Source organism: Sinocyclocheilus rhinocerous, unplaced genomic scaffold (assembly GCF_001515625.1).
Source record: "Sinocyclocheilus rhinocerous isolate Xijiao unplaced genomic scaffold, SAMN03320098_v1.1 scaffold813, whole genome shotgun sequence".
Classification (NCBI taxonomy): domain Eukaryota; kingdom Metazoa; phylum Chordata; class Actinopteri; order Cypriniformes; family Cyprinidae; genus Sinocyclocheilus; species Sinocyclocheilus rhinocerous.
The window spans coordinates 490,660-507,814 of record NW_015654524.1 but is presented as its reverse complement, the minus strand read 5'-3'; the positions used below and the strand labels follow the sequence as shown (position 1 = coordinate 507,814).

At 37.4% G+C, this 17,155-nt stretch overlaps 1 protein-coding gene across 1 annotated transcript in view; it reads right to left on the bottom strand.

Annotated features, from left to right (window-relative positions):
- Positions 1-17,155, bottom strand: part of LOC107717558 (uncharacterized protein C1orf21 homolog) — a 32,551-nt gene that overhangs the window by 7,217 nt on the left and 8,179 nt on the right. Inside the window, exon 2 of the mRNA XM_016524342.1 lies at positions 8,375-8,498. Coding sequence (XP_016379828.1) covers positions 8,375-8,465 — 91 coding nt within the window. The 5' untranslated portion in view covers positions 8,466-8,498. The remainder of the gene's footprint in view (positions 1-8,374; positions 8,499-17,155) is intronic.

The window sequence follows — 17,155 nt, the reverse complement described above, 5'->3', positions numbered from 1 at the left end:
TGAAGCACGCATCTCAGAGAAACGGAAGATTTTGGAGTTGCTCACCATGAGAGAGAGTGACATTTTGTCAGTTTAGTATGTTCCAGACTGACTATTTTTGCCGATAAGATGAGAGGTTCTCTTATGTAGGGATATTTCGATTGGCTAATTAGTGATAACAGCATGATGCCGACCTTTAGGACCTGATGGTTAGAAGGACGCTCGCTTTCTCAGTAGACAGAAATAAGGTTGGCCTCTGTGCGACTTTTATTATTTTAAACTATTATATTGAAGTATGACATAATATTGAAGTAGAGTGAGGATAGAAAATGATAGGGAGAATGAGAAATGTTGCAAGCTGGATTTATGAGCATCATGGGATGTGTTAAAGAATGGCAGGGTAGTGAATATTTATATATAAATATTTTATTCATAAAATTAAACACTCTGAATAGAGGTGATTTTATGTGCCTTTTATTAGGCCATTCAATTTCTTAAGGCTGTGATGGTAGGCAGTTCTGTGCCTGCTTCTTGTGTCATGACTCATGAGTATGACAGTACCAAGGCAAAGATATTTTTACACCATCTCCGATTTTTCCATTTCAGTGTTTAACCCCTGAAGATAGAGCTGGGCAGTTCTAACTATGTGAACCAACTGCCAATTTCAAAAAACAAAACACACACAAAAGCAGTCATTCATTTATGGCGTCACTAAAAATGCTCAATTAGATCCCAGAGTCTTTTTTGCATTCTAAATAACTCATTTATTTTTTTCATTTTTCACTAAATGAGCAGAAAGAAGATTAATTATGTTCAGACACGATCAGGGAGTTTGCTGTTGGGTTCAAAACTGCTTTTTTGCCCCGTCTTTAATGAACAACCTTTTTGCAAAAATTAAAATAAATAAATAATAATAAATAAATAAAAAACCACATGCTTAAGGTTAGATGTGATCAAGCATGTTGTTAAAAATAAACTTCAATCACTCTCTTAATGTTGGTATCATTCAGATGGATGTGCAGAACGACAGGTGCTACACACAGCTCAGGGTTTGGGATATTTTTCTACATTTTATACTTATTGTTAGTCCTTCTGATGAATAAATGAATGAATAATGTCAAGGAACTTGATTCCTCATCAAACATTTTATATCTACTTAGCAAAAAGGGGTCAATATGATGTTAGCAAATTATAGAGAAAATACTTACCATTCTGCTTTACATAAACCATGTAAATAATTTTATTACATATAATTTCTGACAATTTCTTGAGACTGCAGCATGTAAAGCCCCCCCATTCTTTAAAATAAAGCTGAAAAAATGTATTTACTTTTTCAGAGCAACATCACACCATACATGCTAATCACTAGGCCTCCCATGTTTATTCTTCTCTTTTTCTGTGTTCGTGACAAGATGCCTTCTGACGACCAGGTAATTTAGCTGTCTGGCTGCTCGTTCGGCTAAATCGAAACAAATCGGACGACAACACAGCTCCCACAAGCCCGTCTTCCTCTCACTTTTACCTTCTGGCCTAATTTCAGATGTGTTCAGTGCTGTGAGTGGCGTGTCTGAGGAACATGAGTGGGCTGCTTTACTTTTAGAATCAGTGTGGAGAAGCTTTGCCCTGAAGCTATTCTGTAAGTGGGCGTCTGTTAACACAGTGAGTCCACCGCAAAGGAGGAGAGTTTGTCAATCTCGCACTCTCTTTGATAGTAGGTGGAAGATTACTCGCTAACGTTATGGCGGAACAGAGAAGAGTTACGAAAAAAAAAAAAACAAGAGACACACGTTTTGCGCTACCTTTAGACACATGACCGATACCACGCCTCTGGTTAAAGATCAGTTGTTAAACATCTGAAGTCATGCGTCTAAACCTCAGAAGGCAGAGTGTCACCGAGATGATCTGTTGTGCTACTGTACGTCCGTTGCTGTTAAAAACATTAGCTAAACAGTCGCTTTGTGAACGCAGTCACTGTATGAAATGTATTAACCACAGCCTGACAGTAAGCCATGTGTACACACACACCCTTTTATGCTTTGTTCAAACATATAGTGGTTTTATCGCTGCAGGTCGATGAGTGGCTGTATTATTGGGCCATATAGGGCGTTCCTACTGCTGGGTGGCCTGTTATTGTTAACTTGCAAAACTAGCAATAATCTGATTACAATTAAATGGAAATAAATCAGTTTTCTTGTCTCTAGAATCAAATGGAGGGGAAAGATTTGACTGTAGTAACATTTCTGAAATGCATTATGCATCATATTGATGCATGAATCAATGCTGGCAATATCGGAGTTTTCCATGCATCATTTTTTTTCTAAAACTAAATCACCCTGCAAACTTAATAAAGCTAAGTTGGTAATGCAAGGCACTAGCAACCCCAAAGTCATGGGTTTGATTTATAGGAAAAACAAACATATTAATGTAAACCTTGATATTGTTGCATTGGATAAAAGCATCTGCCAAATGCATTTGCAATGACCGGAAGATATTAAATCATGCAGAATAAATAATATAAAACAATGAAATTGCTTATAATAAATGTTAACATGGATTCTATACCTATTCCTAAAATCCCAAAATCGATCTTTTACTCTACTTGAATTATGAATATGAGTTTGCAGAATGTATTGATTATGCAATAAAAGACTGTACCAGGAAGTAATCGCAAAAAAAAAAACTCAAAAAACAAACATACAGTGTGCAAGAGTATTGTTATCATTAACTTAATCTATTAAAAATCATTTTCATTTCAGACTAAAAACTTATTTTATTTTAGTTAGTTGTCAAGGCAAAATTTCTCATTTTAAGTTAAAGTGCTAAAACTGAAATAAAAACCAAATTATAGCAACAAAGAAATATTAAAAAACAACTAATAAAAACGGAAAAAATAAAATGTACATTTTTTTTTTTTTAAATAAATACTATAATAGTACATGCAGTACATCATATTAAAACGGCATGCAACAATGTAGTGTGAATAAAATTTAAAAAATTATCTTATGTGCTCGTTCTATTTAATAAATCAAAGATGCAAAATGCGCAGTAGCCAGATTCAAAAAACAAATGACTCTTACAAGCTGGTTCTTTTAATAAATAGGTCAAAAAGACAAGTTACTGGATTAAATGCATCTGAAACAACTTACAGCATCATCCGAAGATAATTTATTTCAAACTAAAGTAAAATGTAAATTATAACATACAGTACCAAGTAACAAGATGAATCAACACCCAGTTTTAATAGTAGAACTAGTAAACTTTTCTCATTGCACTGCAAACGGTCGCTGACTGTCGGTCACGTCAGATATGGCCGGCTCTTGTTGAAAATCAAATGTCTTCTGGTCACTTTGTCGGTGCAAATCGGCGTCAACGTGAATGCCCCGTTAAAGACTGGCGGCACACTCACACACCAATCTCAACAGCTCAGTGCAGCTCACATGTAACCAGACAGCATATTCTCCGCCTGCTGCCTCTCTTGTTTGTATTAGGGCAGCTCGGCCTTTCCTGTCATTGTGCGTGCCGGAGATCTTGTGTGTTGTTGGGATCGACTAAGCGCTGAATCACAGATGAGGACACACGCATACACAATCACTGCCTGAACACTGACACAGTTTGACTAGTAAAGTCTGTTGGCACTAATCAAGCCAGGGCGAGAGCTGAGTGTTGAGAGAGAGAGGGGCGAAAGCCGTCTCCCTCTGTTCTATTGATAGAGCTGTTTGACTGACAGCCGGGAAGGGCAGTGGAATGAAGGACATCGGGCTGGCAGCAGAAAGAGAGAAAAAGAGCGAGTGAGAGACATAAAGATAGACAGATAGAGCGAGAAGAAGGGGGGAGTTCGCAATAATCCACAGTAACCAGGTCACTGCTCTGTTCGCACTGGTGAATATAATACTCATCAATCTGTTGTTGTGCCTTAGAGTTCACTCAGATTATCAGAACGCCACATGAGCCTACAGATCTCACACACAGAAAGAAAGAGATGAGGACCAGAAGATACAGTATAAACACTCACATCCTCAAAACATAACAAGAGGAAGTGCAGAACTCAGAGAAGTAGCCCCTACATGACTACCGGTACTTCCCTATGATCAAAACATTGTCAAATGATTAGCTAAATAACGCCACTATCCCACGAGGCCACGGGACAGGAGTTAGTGTTCTTAAACAGTGGAGAAAAACAATAAGGCTGATGTCACATGACAGTGTTAACACTGTGGATGTAGCATGTTCAAATTGTATTGATAATACACACATGCATTCGTATATTATGTACATTATTATTGGTCAATAAGTTCTTCATCAAAAGCAGCAAATATGTACGATTAAAATGGTATACTAGCTAGTGTTCTTGTTAACTAAAATGATTAAAAATAGTTTTTGGCAATTGAAATATAGCTGAAATAAATAAATAATAGATGAAATACCTCACAAAAATGAGAAATGTTGCTTTATATGCTCACCAGGGCTACATTTATTTCCTCAGAAATAAAGAAAAAAACAGTAGTACTGCAAAATATTATTACAATTTAAAATAACTGTTTTGTATTTTAATATATTTTAAAAATGTAATTTATTCCTACAATGTCAAATGTCAAAATTTTAGCAGCCATTATTCCAGTCTTCAGTGTCACATGATCCTTCAGAAATCATTCGGACATGCTGCTTTTGATGCTCCAGAAGCATTTCTTTTTATTATCAATGTTGAAAACAGTTGTGTTTTGATTAATATTTTTGTAGACACCATGATACTTTTTTCAGGATACTTTGATGAATAGAAAGTCACACTTGATCAAATTAATGCATCCTTGCTGAATAAAACTGTTAATTTCTTTCAAAAAATAAAAATAAAAAAATTTGCTGATCCCCAACTTTTGACCGGCTATGTACAGTACATACTATATATACACAACAGAAATATTAGTGATTTGGAAGTACTCTCTCTTGAACATGGCTAAAGAGAACACTGTATGAGAAACAGAAAGGGATACCATGGGTGAAAAAAAAGAGAGAATTAAGTAAAATAGCTTAGGTAATGGGAAGGCAGGCAGAAAAGTAGGCAGAATAATGAAAAGGAGACAGCCCATCGCAAAGAAAGGAAGGAAACAAGGAAAGTGTGGCCTTGAGAAGAACGACAGATATGCAGAGGGAGGGATAAATGTCAGGGGAGGAAAAAGGGAGTTTGTGATCCCACGTCACTCACTCTCTCCCTCGTTCTCAGACCGTTCCCCACCATCTCACACACTCGGAATCCTTAGAGACAGAGAAAAGAACATGGCAGGAAGAGGGAGAGAGAGGGAGAGCGGGTAGGCGGCAGCCTCCTGTGGCTGCTCATCGAGAGTTTCCTGTGTGGATTTTCTGCCGTTTTACCCCGAATTCTTAATCTCCTATAATCTCTGTCACTCTCTCACAGGTCGCACACTAAGCGCTGCTGTTATCTAAACCCTTTAAAACATATTTACACCCTCTCACACACACAAAACTCCGTGAACACACTCACAGGAATGAGTCGTCACTCACTCCAGCTGATAACGTTATCCTCAAAACACACGCCTGTTGGCACAGATGTAGCTGACAGTCTTTACATAGACACACACATCAGTATGACTGCTCAGAAGGATGCAACCAAGAATTCCCAGAATGTAATCAGCTTCCCAAAACATTGTAAAGCATTATTCACTGCCTGGACATAAATTACTTAACTGGCTGTTTGTTCTGCTTAACATTTAATCTCGAATGAGTCTTGAATGATTGGTAAAAACAGCCTATGTCAATGCCAGCGATGTTCAAAGATGTCTGTCTGTCCCTTACATTTGAATTACTTCCCACATATCAGGTCTGCTTGAATAACATGGATGGAGCCATCACTGCTGGAGCCTGTTCCAACTGACTATTCAAAGCATTACATTTTGCATTTAGCTTCAAGCATAGGGTTGGCCAGCAATAAAAACAACTACTGCCAAATGACTCTTAAGAGTTTGTTTTACTGAATCAAAAACATACAGTCTGAGTAAGTGTAGTCCAATTCACTAGCCAATGACTCTTGTGACTTGAGCTGGTTTGTTTAATGAATCGTTCAAAAAGACTACTCGACTCACAGGTTACCAGTTTGAAAAATCCTTCACTGACTCTTTCAAATACACATCCAAAATCATAGTACACTAAACTATACCAAAAAAGCCCAGTTTTGAGCTAATATTACCCACGATTACCCTATGAAAGAGAAGAGTCATGTTTAAACCATGTATGAACTTGAAAGTAGTTTTAAGATAACAAATTTAGCTAATGCTTGCACGCAAACAGTACACACAACAGAGGTTGGTCTTTGTAATCAAGGCAATTTTATGATAAGGTGTACTACATTCCAAAGTGTACACTTTCCCCTTATTAGCAAGGTACATGAATGTAAAGCATAGTCCAAGTATATTAACTGGGACAAAGCCAAAAAAAAAACAGACTGAAAAGCAGACTCTTATCCATCAACAATAGTCCAGTGGAGAAATTACATTCTCAAAATGTGACAGCCTCCGATGGAAATGAATCATATCTCTGGATATTTAAGAGACTGTGGACAGTGACGTCCAATAAAAACCTTTAATTTTGGACACATAAAAGCCAGTTGTATGGAAAATTACCAATTAATCATTGAGCGGACTCTCTTATTTACTCTCCAAAGCTATGCCTACCCCAAAACACATGAACACACACAGGTAGACCAGAGGCAAACCAGCGTCACAATGAAAGACAAAAACTCAATGCTGTCAGATTACTTCATGTCTCATTCACCGGTGAGAAAACATTACAGTACAAAGCGCATAATATTACAGTAATAATGTCTTTCATTCTCGCTCGGTCTGCAATAGCGCAATGGAGCACGCTGATGACGTATAATGTCAGACAGCATGAAAAGGGTGAGCGGAGATATGCAAATACATATGTTGACCGGCAGGTAGAACAGCCTATCATAGTCCTCGGATCAAAAAATATGATTGGACGAACATTTTATGGTCCTACACTGTAAAAAAAATGCAACTGCATATTTTCGAGTATAGGAAACATTGAGTCTCAAACACTAAAAAAAAATGCTATTTTCTTGAAACTACATAACAACCCTTGACAGACCAACAAAATTACCTCAAATGTTGTCCCAACTAGTCAAACACAGTTGTCTGAACAAAGAATTTCATATTGTTGAAATGTTAAGACCTTGTCAGTTCCCAGCATGCATTGCAGCATGAATAAATTATGCAGTTACTGTTATAGGATTATTGTTTTGCTGTTTGCTGACTTCATTTAAACTTTTTTGTTGTCGTTTTGTCATTATTGTAGTTATTTGTTGTACTGTGTCACCGTTCTTGAGGTTTGTGTTTTGAGGCCTAGAGTATGTTCAACCACTTATATCCATTTCCTAGAAATCTTAGTCTTGTAAGATGTTTAACAAACAAAGACAATGCTGTCTACATATTAGACTAAGTTATCCATTAAGGTTTCTATAACAATTCACTGTTTACCATTCGTAAATAAACATAACATTGATAATGTGGTGACTTTTTATACAACATTTTTTTTTCATCCAGGAAACAGAAACAAATTAATTACCTCAACGACAGCAATTATTGTTTCAGTTGCTGTGACAAGAATTTTTCTATTAGCAAAATAAGACAATCAGCATTGTATGAACAAACAAATTTACGCTGGCTAAACGATGTATCTTTACTGAGAAGAAATGAAAAACTATTGTTGAGAGAACTCAAAACAATAGTTTTTTTTTTACGTTTTCTCAACTATTTATTTTTTACAGTGTACGCCTTCCACAGACGATATAGACCACTTAACTTTTTATTGTGATTGTTATCGGGATGTGAAGACACTTTCAACCAGCATAACAAAAAATGTTTTTGAACCAAATCACCTACCATGCCTTTAAACCCCCAAAATAAAAATTCTGTCATCAATCCTATAGGATTTCCTTTCTGCTGGAGCATACAATATTTTGAAGAACGTTGGCTTCTGAACAACACTGGACCCTATTGACTTTCATTAGGTGGACAAAAAACATTTGAAAAGATATTTTTCTTTTGTGTTTCAAAGAAGAAAGTCAAACAAGTTTGGAATGACATGAGGGTGAGTAAATGATGATATTCCTTTAAACATCTTGTTTAAGGCCAGAATGGTAATAGTTCATGCCTTGCCTATTATAGGATTTAAACCTACAATAGTTTGATTACCAGTCCAGATTTTTACAAATTAGATACGCTATCCTTAGGTAAAGCAATTAACGTTATTATCTGTAGCCTATAGTGAGTGTTCAATAATTCTGAAAAAAAATTGTTTGTTTTGTTCCACATGAATGTGTACTTTCCTGATGAAGTTATGTGTGTGTGTGTTTGTAACTGACCAGTGAAGAGGTCTCCGTTGCTGTAGGCTTTGCCCCGGCCCTCTTCGTCGTTGGGCACAGCCGACACCTGCTTAGCCGAGGTGCAGCCCATGGCCTCACTCCCTCCCCCCTCTCACCATCTCACCTGAGAGAGACAGAAAACACATTCAACAAGGAGGCTGACAGTGCACGATTAAAGGCAGAACGGACACACTATTAGCTCCATTAGCGTCTCTGCTGGGTTACGTACTACCGATCATCAGGAAAAGAAAACACATCCGAGTTGAGCCTGAACAGATCCAGACATGCTTTCTATCACAGCCCGAAGCCAGACATACAGATTAATCTTTTTTTTTTCACCCCGTTACTTATGAACATGTGTATCTTCAAAGTGAACCCAGGCCAAGACCAACACAAGATACACACAGCAGCACCAAAAAGTATTTGGACACACTTACAAAGTATGAATGCCACTGAACAAAATATCAACCCAATGGCATTTACACAAAGAAATATAGCAAAACGTGTAGGGAAGTCTGTTAGACTTTTAAGGATAAATCAACAGATAAGTTTGTTCAAAATGAAGACAAGGTATTTTGACTGTTTCTGATTGTCAAACAGCAATGGAAAATGTTCATTAGGGCGTCGAATCAAAACTTTTTTTTTTATTTAAAAAAAAGATTTCTAAGCAATCAGTGCAATATAAAGTATGTATGTGGTGTGACTTACGTATCCAAACAGAGTGCTGCAGGGATGACACATTTTTGTAGACCAAAACCCGGAAACGAGTTAGCATTTTAGCATTTCCGGTTACATCGGCATGCAGTTGAAAGGTTTTTTTAATGGGTTATTGGTTAAATGCCTAAAATATACTATGTGGTTAACATAAACACAAGATAAATTCATGTTTTATTCTATGACACAAAATATATCAGTAATACACCCTCTAAGATTTCACTGACAAAGGCGGTTGCTAACAAGTGGCTAAATGGGACTACAGAGGATGTCAGGGACATTAAACATCATGCCGAACAAGTAAACTGATCTACTCACAGTGCAATATAAATATGTTTTATCCTATTATCACTGACAGAACAATTGTCAAAATATAATTTAGCTGCTGTCTTTTTAAAATCTGTGCTTTTATGTTGTTTTGGTTGTGAATGACTTTTTAATGAATCTGTTGAGTCCATGATTAAAGGGGTCATATGATGCGATTTCAAGTTTTCCTTTCTCTTTGGAGTGTTACAAGCTGATTGTGCATAGATAAGATCCCTGAAGTTGCAAAGACTTTTGGTCTCAAAACCAAAGAGATATTCTTTATCAAAGTTAGGACTCTGCCACGCCCCCCTAAAACGGCTCGTTCTAACACGCCCCCACATATCTACCTCACTATGTGGAAATATTTGCATAATGCCACCCAAATGTGCACGCAAAGAAAGAAGGCGTGGATTCAGTAACCGCAGTTAGTGTTGAAGCAGCCATGTCAGGGAGACGCTGTGTGTTTCTAGGCGAAAGCAAAAGCACTTTATTTGGCCTTCCGGAAGTAGATGCATTTAGTAATCTTTAAGATTACTTACAACAGAACAGCAATGCATTTTATGGACGACCGTTTCGTGAACCTAGGAGAGGAGGTAATTCTGACTTTGCTATGACAATCTGGCGCTTCTGAATCAGCTACTGTTTTGTTATTAGTTTAAGTATTTGCTATTGACTGTTCAAATGCGGAGTTTTGCGCATCGTGTGTGTGTGTGTGTGTGTGCGTGCGCACGCGTGTGTGAGAGAGAGAGCGAGAGACAGGGAGAGGGAGAGAGAGAGAAAGAGAGCGCGCGGGAGAGAGAGAGAGAGTGGGGGGGGTCACATCACAGTGGAGTCAGCTGTCTTAACCGTGGCTTGTGTACTGCAAACACATACCAGCTTCATCACTGTGTCTGTCACGCGACTCTGTTCCCCTTTCGGGCTCTGTCTTTACATTTATTTTTAAAGATGAAGCTCGCGATTATGGTAAGGGGCGTTACATTTCCGACGAGTGCTTGCGGTGTTCGGCCAATCACAATGCACTGGGTCAGCTGGCCAATCAGAGCAGACTGCGCTTGTCGGAAGGAGGGACTTTGTAGAAAACTAAGTGTTTGAGAGAGGCGGGGCATAGAGGACCTACAATAATGTACAGTATTTGAAAAATAATGTGTTTTTTGAACATTAAAGCATGTCAACATATTCTGTTACACCAAATACACAAAATAATGATCTTTAAAAAAGCTCTCACAAAAAAAAAGCTTTTAAACTCTCACAATTGAGCTCTTGCAAACTATTCAACTCAAACTTTCAGGGAAAATATTTTTAAATAAAGACTGAAAGAGTTGTCAGAAGCTTAGCTTTTTACTTCTGGCAAATGTATTTAGGTATCAAAATGTAAAAGTTGGGTAAATTTGTTAAGATTATAATTATTAACAAAACATGTAAGAATCATAAACTTTTGTCGCAGAGCTTATTTTCTTGCAGTAATCCAATGGAACAATCCTATAGGATTTTTGTCAAGGGAATCAGGGTGATTTTCAGGTTGGCCTACAAAAACACGTAAATCACTGCAGTACTCTAGATGTTTTGCAGCCATTGCATATAAAAACACCTTCAGAATTTGCGGCAGAGATATGAGAACATCTCATCCAGAAAAAAGAGGGAAAAGAGGGGGACAAATTGAGAGAGGACAAAACAGAGGAGAGCAAGATCAAAAGAGCCGGCTACTCCTCCTCCCCTCTCTTTCTTCGTTTGATGTCGTCAGGAGGGGCAGTGTTTAGCTCTGCCTTTAGCAGCACGGGGCGAGGACAAAGCACCAGGTGTACAGGCGAGAGAAAAGTGTGTATTGTGCACAGATGAGCCTGACCGCTCTCTGCTGCTAGTCTTGAGTAAACAAGATCTGCTTCTCAAGGCTGCGGAGGTTTGGTGCACCATCCCATAAAAGCCTGTGAAAGTATAATCACCCACTGTAGGGGTTTTCGATGAGGAAATGTTTTGATTTACACCATCTCAAGTCTGAAACGTGTGTTATCCGTTCAAGTTGCTCATCAGGATTGGAATGGCCTTCATTTGTGAAGTTCTACACGTGCTCTGCCACTTGTTTTGCTGATAAAATATACTTGACTAATTTGACAATGCTTTCAGTTACCAATAAGAGTATAGTACTTTCAGTTCAGCTTAACACCTTCTTCATGTTTAAATTCATTTTTCCCTTCAAATAAATGCAGAAACGCTTGAAGAAAGCATAATTTGTCACACAAAAATGACTGAATTCAGAATAGCATGCTAGAAATTTCTTCCACTAATTGGGGCCCTTTTAAAAAAAAAAATCTTTTTTTTATTATAGTGCTGAAAAAGAGCAAAGATAAAAATGGATTTATTCATCCTTGTGTTACCTAACAGAGGTTGAGAAGTCTATTCACAACTCTTGCGACTGAGTCTGAGACATAAACAAGAAGCCATCTGGGCACTTGTGTCAGGTTCACTTTCTCTTGCGCAGACAGAACGTTGACGTCTGTGTTCTGTAAAAGCGGTGCGTATACATGTACCAAGATCAGTGACGGGATGTGTTTCTACACAGGTCATGTGTGTCATGCATGGCATGGTCAAATAGATCATTTGTTCAAGAGAACAAGGGAGAATCATCAAGTCACATTTTTGAGGCACATCCAGGTATTAATTTATAAGGCTAAAATGATATTACAATTCTGACTATAAGCCAATAATTATTTTCACATTAAGGCTGATAACTGATAAATTGCTGATATTAAAAATTAACTATTTGTCTAAAAAAATAAACACTAAAAACTAATATTTTTTTTACACAAGAATTTTGGAATTTAGGAATTTTAATGTACACTATGAAAAATGAATATTCATACTTTAGAGAATATCTCTTTGGATTTGAGACTTTAGTCTTTGCAACTTTACAGATCTTCTTTATGCACCAAGAGCTTGTAACACTCTAAAGAGAAAGGAAAAAATTAAATCGCATCATATGACCCCTTTAAAGATTACATGTAACAGTGATTAAAAGTAACAGTAAAGACTTTTACATTGTTACAAAAAAAATCTATTTCAAATAAACACTGTTTTTATTCTTCTATTAATCAAAGAATCCTGAATAAAATATTACAATTTCCACAAAAAATAAGCAGCACATCTGTTTTCAATTAATAACAATAAAATGTTTCTTAATGATTGATTGATTGATTGAAAGTGTCACATGATCCTTCAGAAATCATTCTAATATGCTGATTTATTATTAGTGCTATATAGTGTTTGTTAATATATATATATATATATATATATATACACACATACACACACACACACATCATGCATCCTTCCAATTTATTTAGTAAATGATTTGACTGTAGTTTGTTCATGTTTTAGAAAAATCTCTTTTAATCTTTCACAAAATTCACATGAAAATGTGGACGAAATTGTTATAGACAAACTTTCAATGTGCATAACACCTCAACCAACAACCATACCCATCAATCCTTATATCTCAAGGCATTCAAACAAACACACAATCAGCTCTGACAATAGAAATAATTCACTAATGTGTGAGGACAAATGAATAACCTACTTTCTAGGCAACAGCCTTGAAGATGATGTCAAGCAAAATAGCATCACACCCTTACTAAAACACACACACACACACAGCAAGTACACACCCTCAAACAGGCCGCAGGGCTGAGAGCTGTCTGAGCCACTGCTCACCCTGAAAAACAGGCTGATCAGGAGAGAACACGAATCACAGGAGCACAAGAGCTCAAGTCCTTTGAATCTCAGCTGAGACAGAACAACACACACACACCAAACCCCTGCTCCGAAGAACCAGAGAGACCCCATTCATTTATCTTCGCCTGTGACCGAGCGAGCAGGACAGTGACCCCCGACCATAATATTTACTCACCCACAACAGCTGTAGCATCAACTCCGCGTCCCAGTTTAAACAGATCACCAAGCCTGCTGAGACACACAGTGAAAACGTCTCGGTGCGGTCATGATTATCTCAAGACTAAAGCCTCTTTCTCTTTCCCTTTCATTCCTTCTTTATGTCTTAAGCAGTGTGAGAGGTGGTTTGGGGGTGGAGAGATGTTAAAATAATAGCGCTAGTGTTTAAGAAGGGAACTCTCTAACCACGAGAAGAGAGGGGCAATGAAAGGACTGAGGGAGAGACAGAGAGTTCAAGTCAGAGGAAGCAATGAGTCTGAGAAACAGATGGGAAGTTAAAAATGTCAAAGATGGTCAAGGTGACAGTTATTGTTATGAGTAGATTAATCAGTTGGTAAAATTTCAGGTAGGTAAGATTTTTGAAGCAACCAAATACAGCAAAAACAGACATTTTGTGATTTAAAATGTATTTCTATTTATCATTTTAACATATTTTACAATATAATTGTCAGCAGTCATTACTCCAGTTTTCAGTGTCACGTGATCCTTCAGAAATCATTCTAATATGCTGATTTGGTACTCAAGAAACATTTATTTTTATTATGTTGAAAACGGTTAAGCTGTCTTTTTAACAAACGTCTTTACAGTAAAAAAAAAATTTAATTAAATTTTATATTTTCAGTTTTCAATTTAATATGAGTTTTTTTTTTTTTTTTGTATAATTTTGTTATGTGCGTTGTCAGTTTTATACATTTTTGGTCGTATTTCAAATATGACAGTTAAATTTGTTTTTATTCAGTTTATTTTATAGTGCTTTTCTGTTAGTTGCAAAGGCTACATTTCAATGTTTTTAAAGTTTTTTTTTTTAATCTAATATTTATATCTTTACTAATTAACAAAAATGTTTTTAATAGATTTATTTTAGTTAACAATAAAAACCGTGAAAAATGCCCAGGGATACCAATTTGCCTTAACAAACAGCACTAACAAATGTGTCCATACAAGCAGGGGTCCCCATTTAAAATGCTCTAGACACGCCCCTGCATACAAGTTTTCCAAAAACTCTCAACTTCTGAAAGAAATCAGCCTATGAATGACTTGTCTAAATTTCAAGCTAGCATGGGAACAGGCTAAAATATAAACTCGCTCACCAATCCATTCGTACATAAAACGTCCCATTGAGTTGAAATGAGACAATTCACTAAAGAATGGTGTCACATACTAATCACACAGAAACTCATTCTACTCCCGTTTCATGAATGAGGGCCAGTGTACGCAGCCAAGACTGTGTGGAAATCTTACTTGCAAAAGTCCGAATCGATCCCTCCATCCACTGTCACACCGTACCACTCAGGGCTGTCCCAACACCGCCTGCGTCTGACTGACTCACTGACTTCACCCCTCAACAACTGATTTGTGCCTGTCACCTCTATACTGTGCGTGGGTCTGTGACTTGGTGTCTGTGCCACTACAGTCAGAAAAGAACCAAAATGACTCATAAACATCACACACCTCTCATATAACTAGTCAAACGAAACCTTGAGTACCTCATTTTTCTTCTAGATCAGCATTTTCAAAACAGCACACCTTTGTATCTTTCCTTTCTGTGATTACTAATAAGTACCATCTCTCCTCCAGTGAACGCATGCACAAAGCTACAGCTTCGTGGAAATCAACTCCAGGGTCAGGTCTGTAATTTTTCCGTATCCATCTCTATAAAGCTGACAAGCGCCTCCTAATTCTGCCTATAAATATTCATTTGAAATTAGAAAACCATCTATTATATACCAATTCTGTTGCTTGCTGCCGCATAATTGGTCTGCCCATTTCCTGTAAGTATACACACAGCTCTCTAATGAGCTCTTGAAAGTCTCCAAATGAAAATCCCTCCCATTGTGCGAAACTCATTTACATCCCTTTACGAAATGTTTACTAACTCAGCGAAATTTGACTAAGGTTTAAAAATGTCATGCTTCCATCTAAATGGCACCGGTAGTAGACGGCACTGTTATATAAAAATTCAAATCAGCGCGTACTTCTGTCTCAGCACGTACGCATGGGACAGTGGCGCCTTGATGCAGGGACGGAGAGGACGTCCATGTTTGACAATAGCAGAGGAGGATGTTTGATCTGTGTCATATCAGAACAGCGAGCGCTGGTTAGTCACACACAGCCTTTAGCCTGACCTCTACCTTGTGGATCAAAAGAGTGACACAAAACTCAACCTCAAAAGCCACCTCTGAACCACATGGGCCTTTCTCTGGATGATTGGATTTGTAATTGATCCCATCAATGCTTTCCAAGGCAGGAAGGATCGAGGACAGTTGGTGTATTTCTTAAGACTGTACAGTAAGGCAAGGCCTAAAATGCCACGATGCAAAGCTATCTACATGTGCAAATAATTTATTTCCTTCATTTTTTAAAGGCGACACTTTTCTTATTTTGACATATCCAAGTGAAACAGCATCTTGAAAAACAAACAAACAAAAAATGTATGGTGGTATTTAATTTGGTCTATCGGGAATGGGATCATTGTCATTTGATATTGCCCTGATCACGTTTGAGTCACAGTTTGTCCTGCCCTCATACTCAACACGTCATCAGAGAAAAGATGTCATTGCAAACGGGAGGGGAAGCTATTTTGATGATAAATTAAAAGGGCATGTGAAAAAAAAAAAAAAAAAACTTCAATGATGTGCACTGGTAAATTATTTAAAAAAAACATCAATATTTCATTAAAAAAATCAATTTTGATTTTATCGTGACTTTAAAAACCATGCATTGATAATTATTCATCAGAATGGTATTCTTAAAATGGTCATAAACTGCCTTTTTTATTATTTTCTACTGTTCTCTGAGGACCTCTTATAATGTTATCAAGATTTTTACAACAAAAAGCATCATAATTTTGAAGTAATAGGCTATTTTCTGTCTTGTTTTGAAGCCCCTCATCAGAACGCTCTGTTTGAATAGGCATGGCGGATTGTAGACTCGGAAGTAAACACCCACTGCCATGATTGGTTAACAGTTGTGAATGTTTGACAGCCTACATCCTTCTTAGATGGACGCATAAATTCTCAGTACATATCAAACAATCTGTAATAAGAAAGCAATAGCGACCACATTTATATAAAAAATAAATAAAAATTAAATTTATATATATTTATAGCTGCACAAACAGGATGTGAGCTGAGAGGAGGAACTGCTTAATGAGGTCACTCTCCTTGTGTAGCGCTCGGAAGCTCTTTTCCCAGTCTCTCTCTCTCATCTCATACACACACACACACACACACACTTGTGTGATGCGACATTACTGTTGGATCCAATATATTTGGCACAGCATCATCTTGTTTCAATCTTTCTGAAAATCCTGTCGAATTGTGCCTTGTTTGTAAATGAATCCATGGTAAAATGAAGTAAACAAACGACCAAGTTCTTACTGATGTGGTCTGGAACTTCATTAAAAACAATGTTCATCCACTCTTTCCTAATGTTGGGATCAAAAGGAAGGCAATGCAAAGACTGTGTTTTTCCACAACTTGGCACTGCAGCGTCTTGTTTCCTTCTGAGCCATCTTTATCGTTTGATTTCTGCGTAGACCTGGGGCCCGTTCTTCGTACGTCGCTAACTCAGTTAGCTGGATTTGATTGTTGACGATTTGGCGTGATCTTGGATTGTTTGGTTCTTCGAAGCTCATCCCGGAATTGCTGTCATAGCAACAGGTCCGTAAACTTAAACCTGCTCGGGAGCAGGCTTATTTCATGTAAACAGGATTAGATTGCATCTTTTTAAGCAGAATTGATACTTAAAACCTGTCCTCTACCACCGCTACTTTATTACAAGAGTACCCTACTAATCCAGGGACAATAATTTAAAATA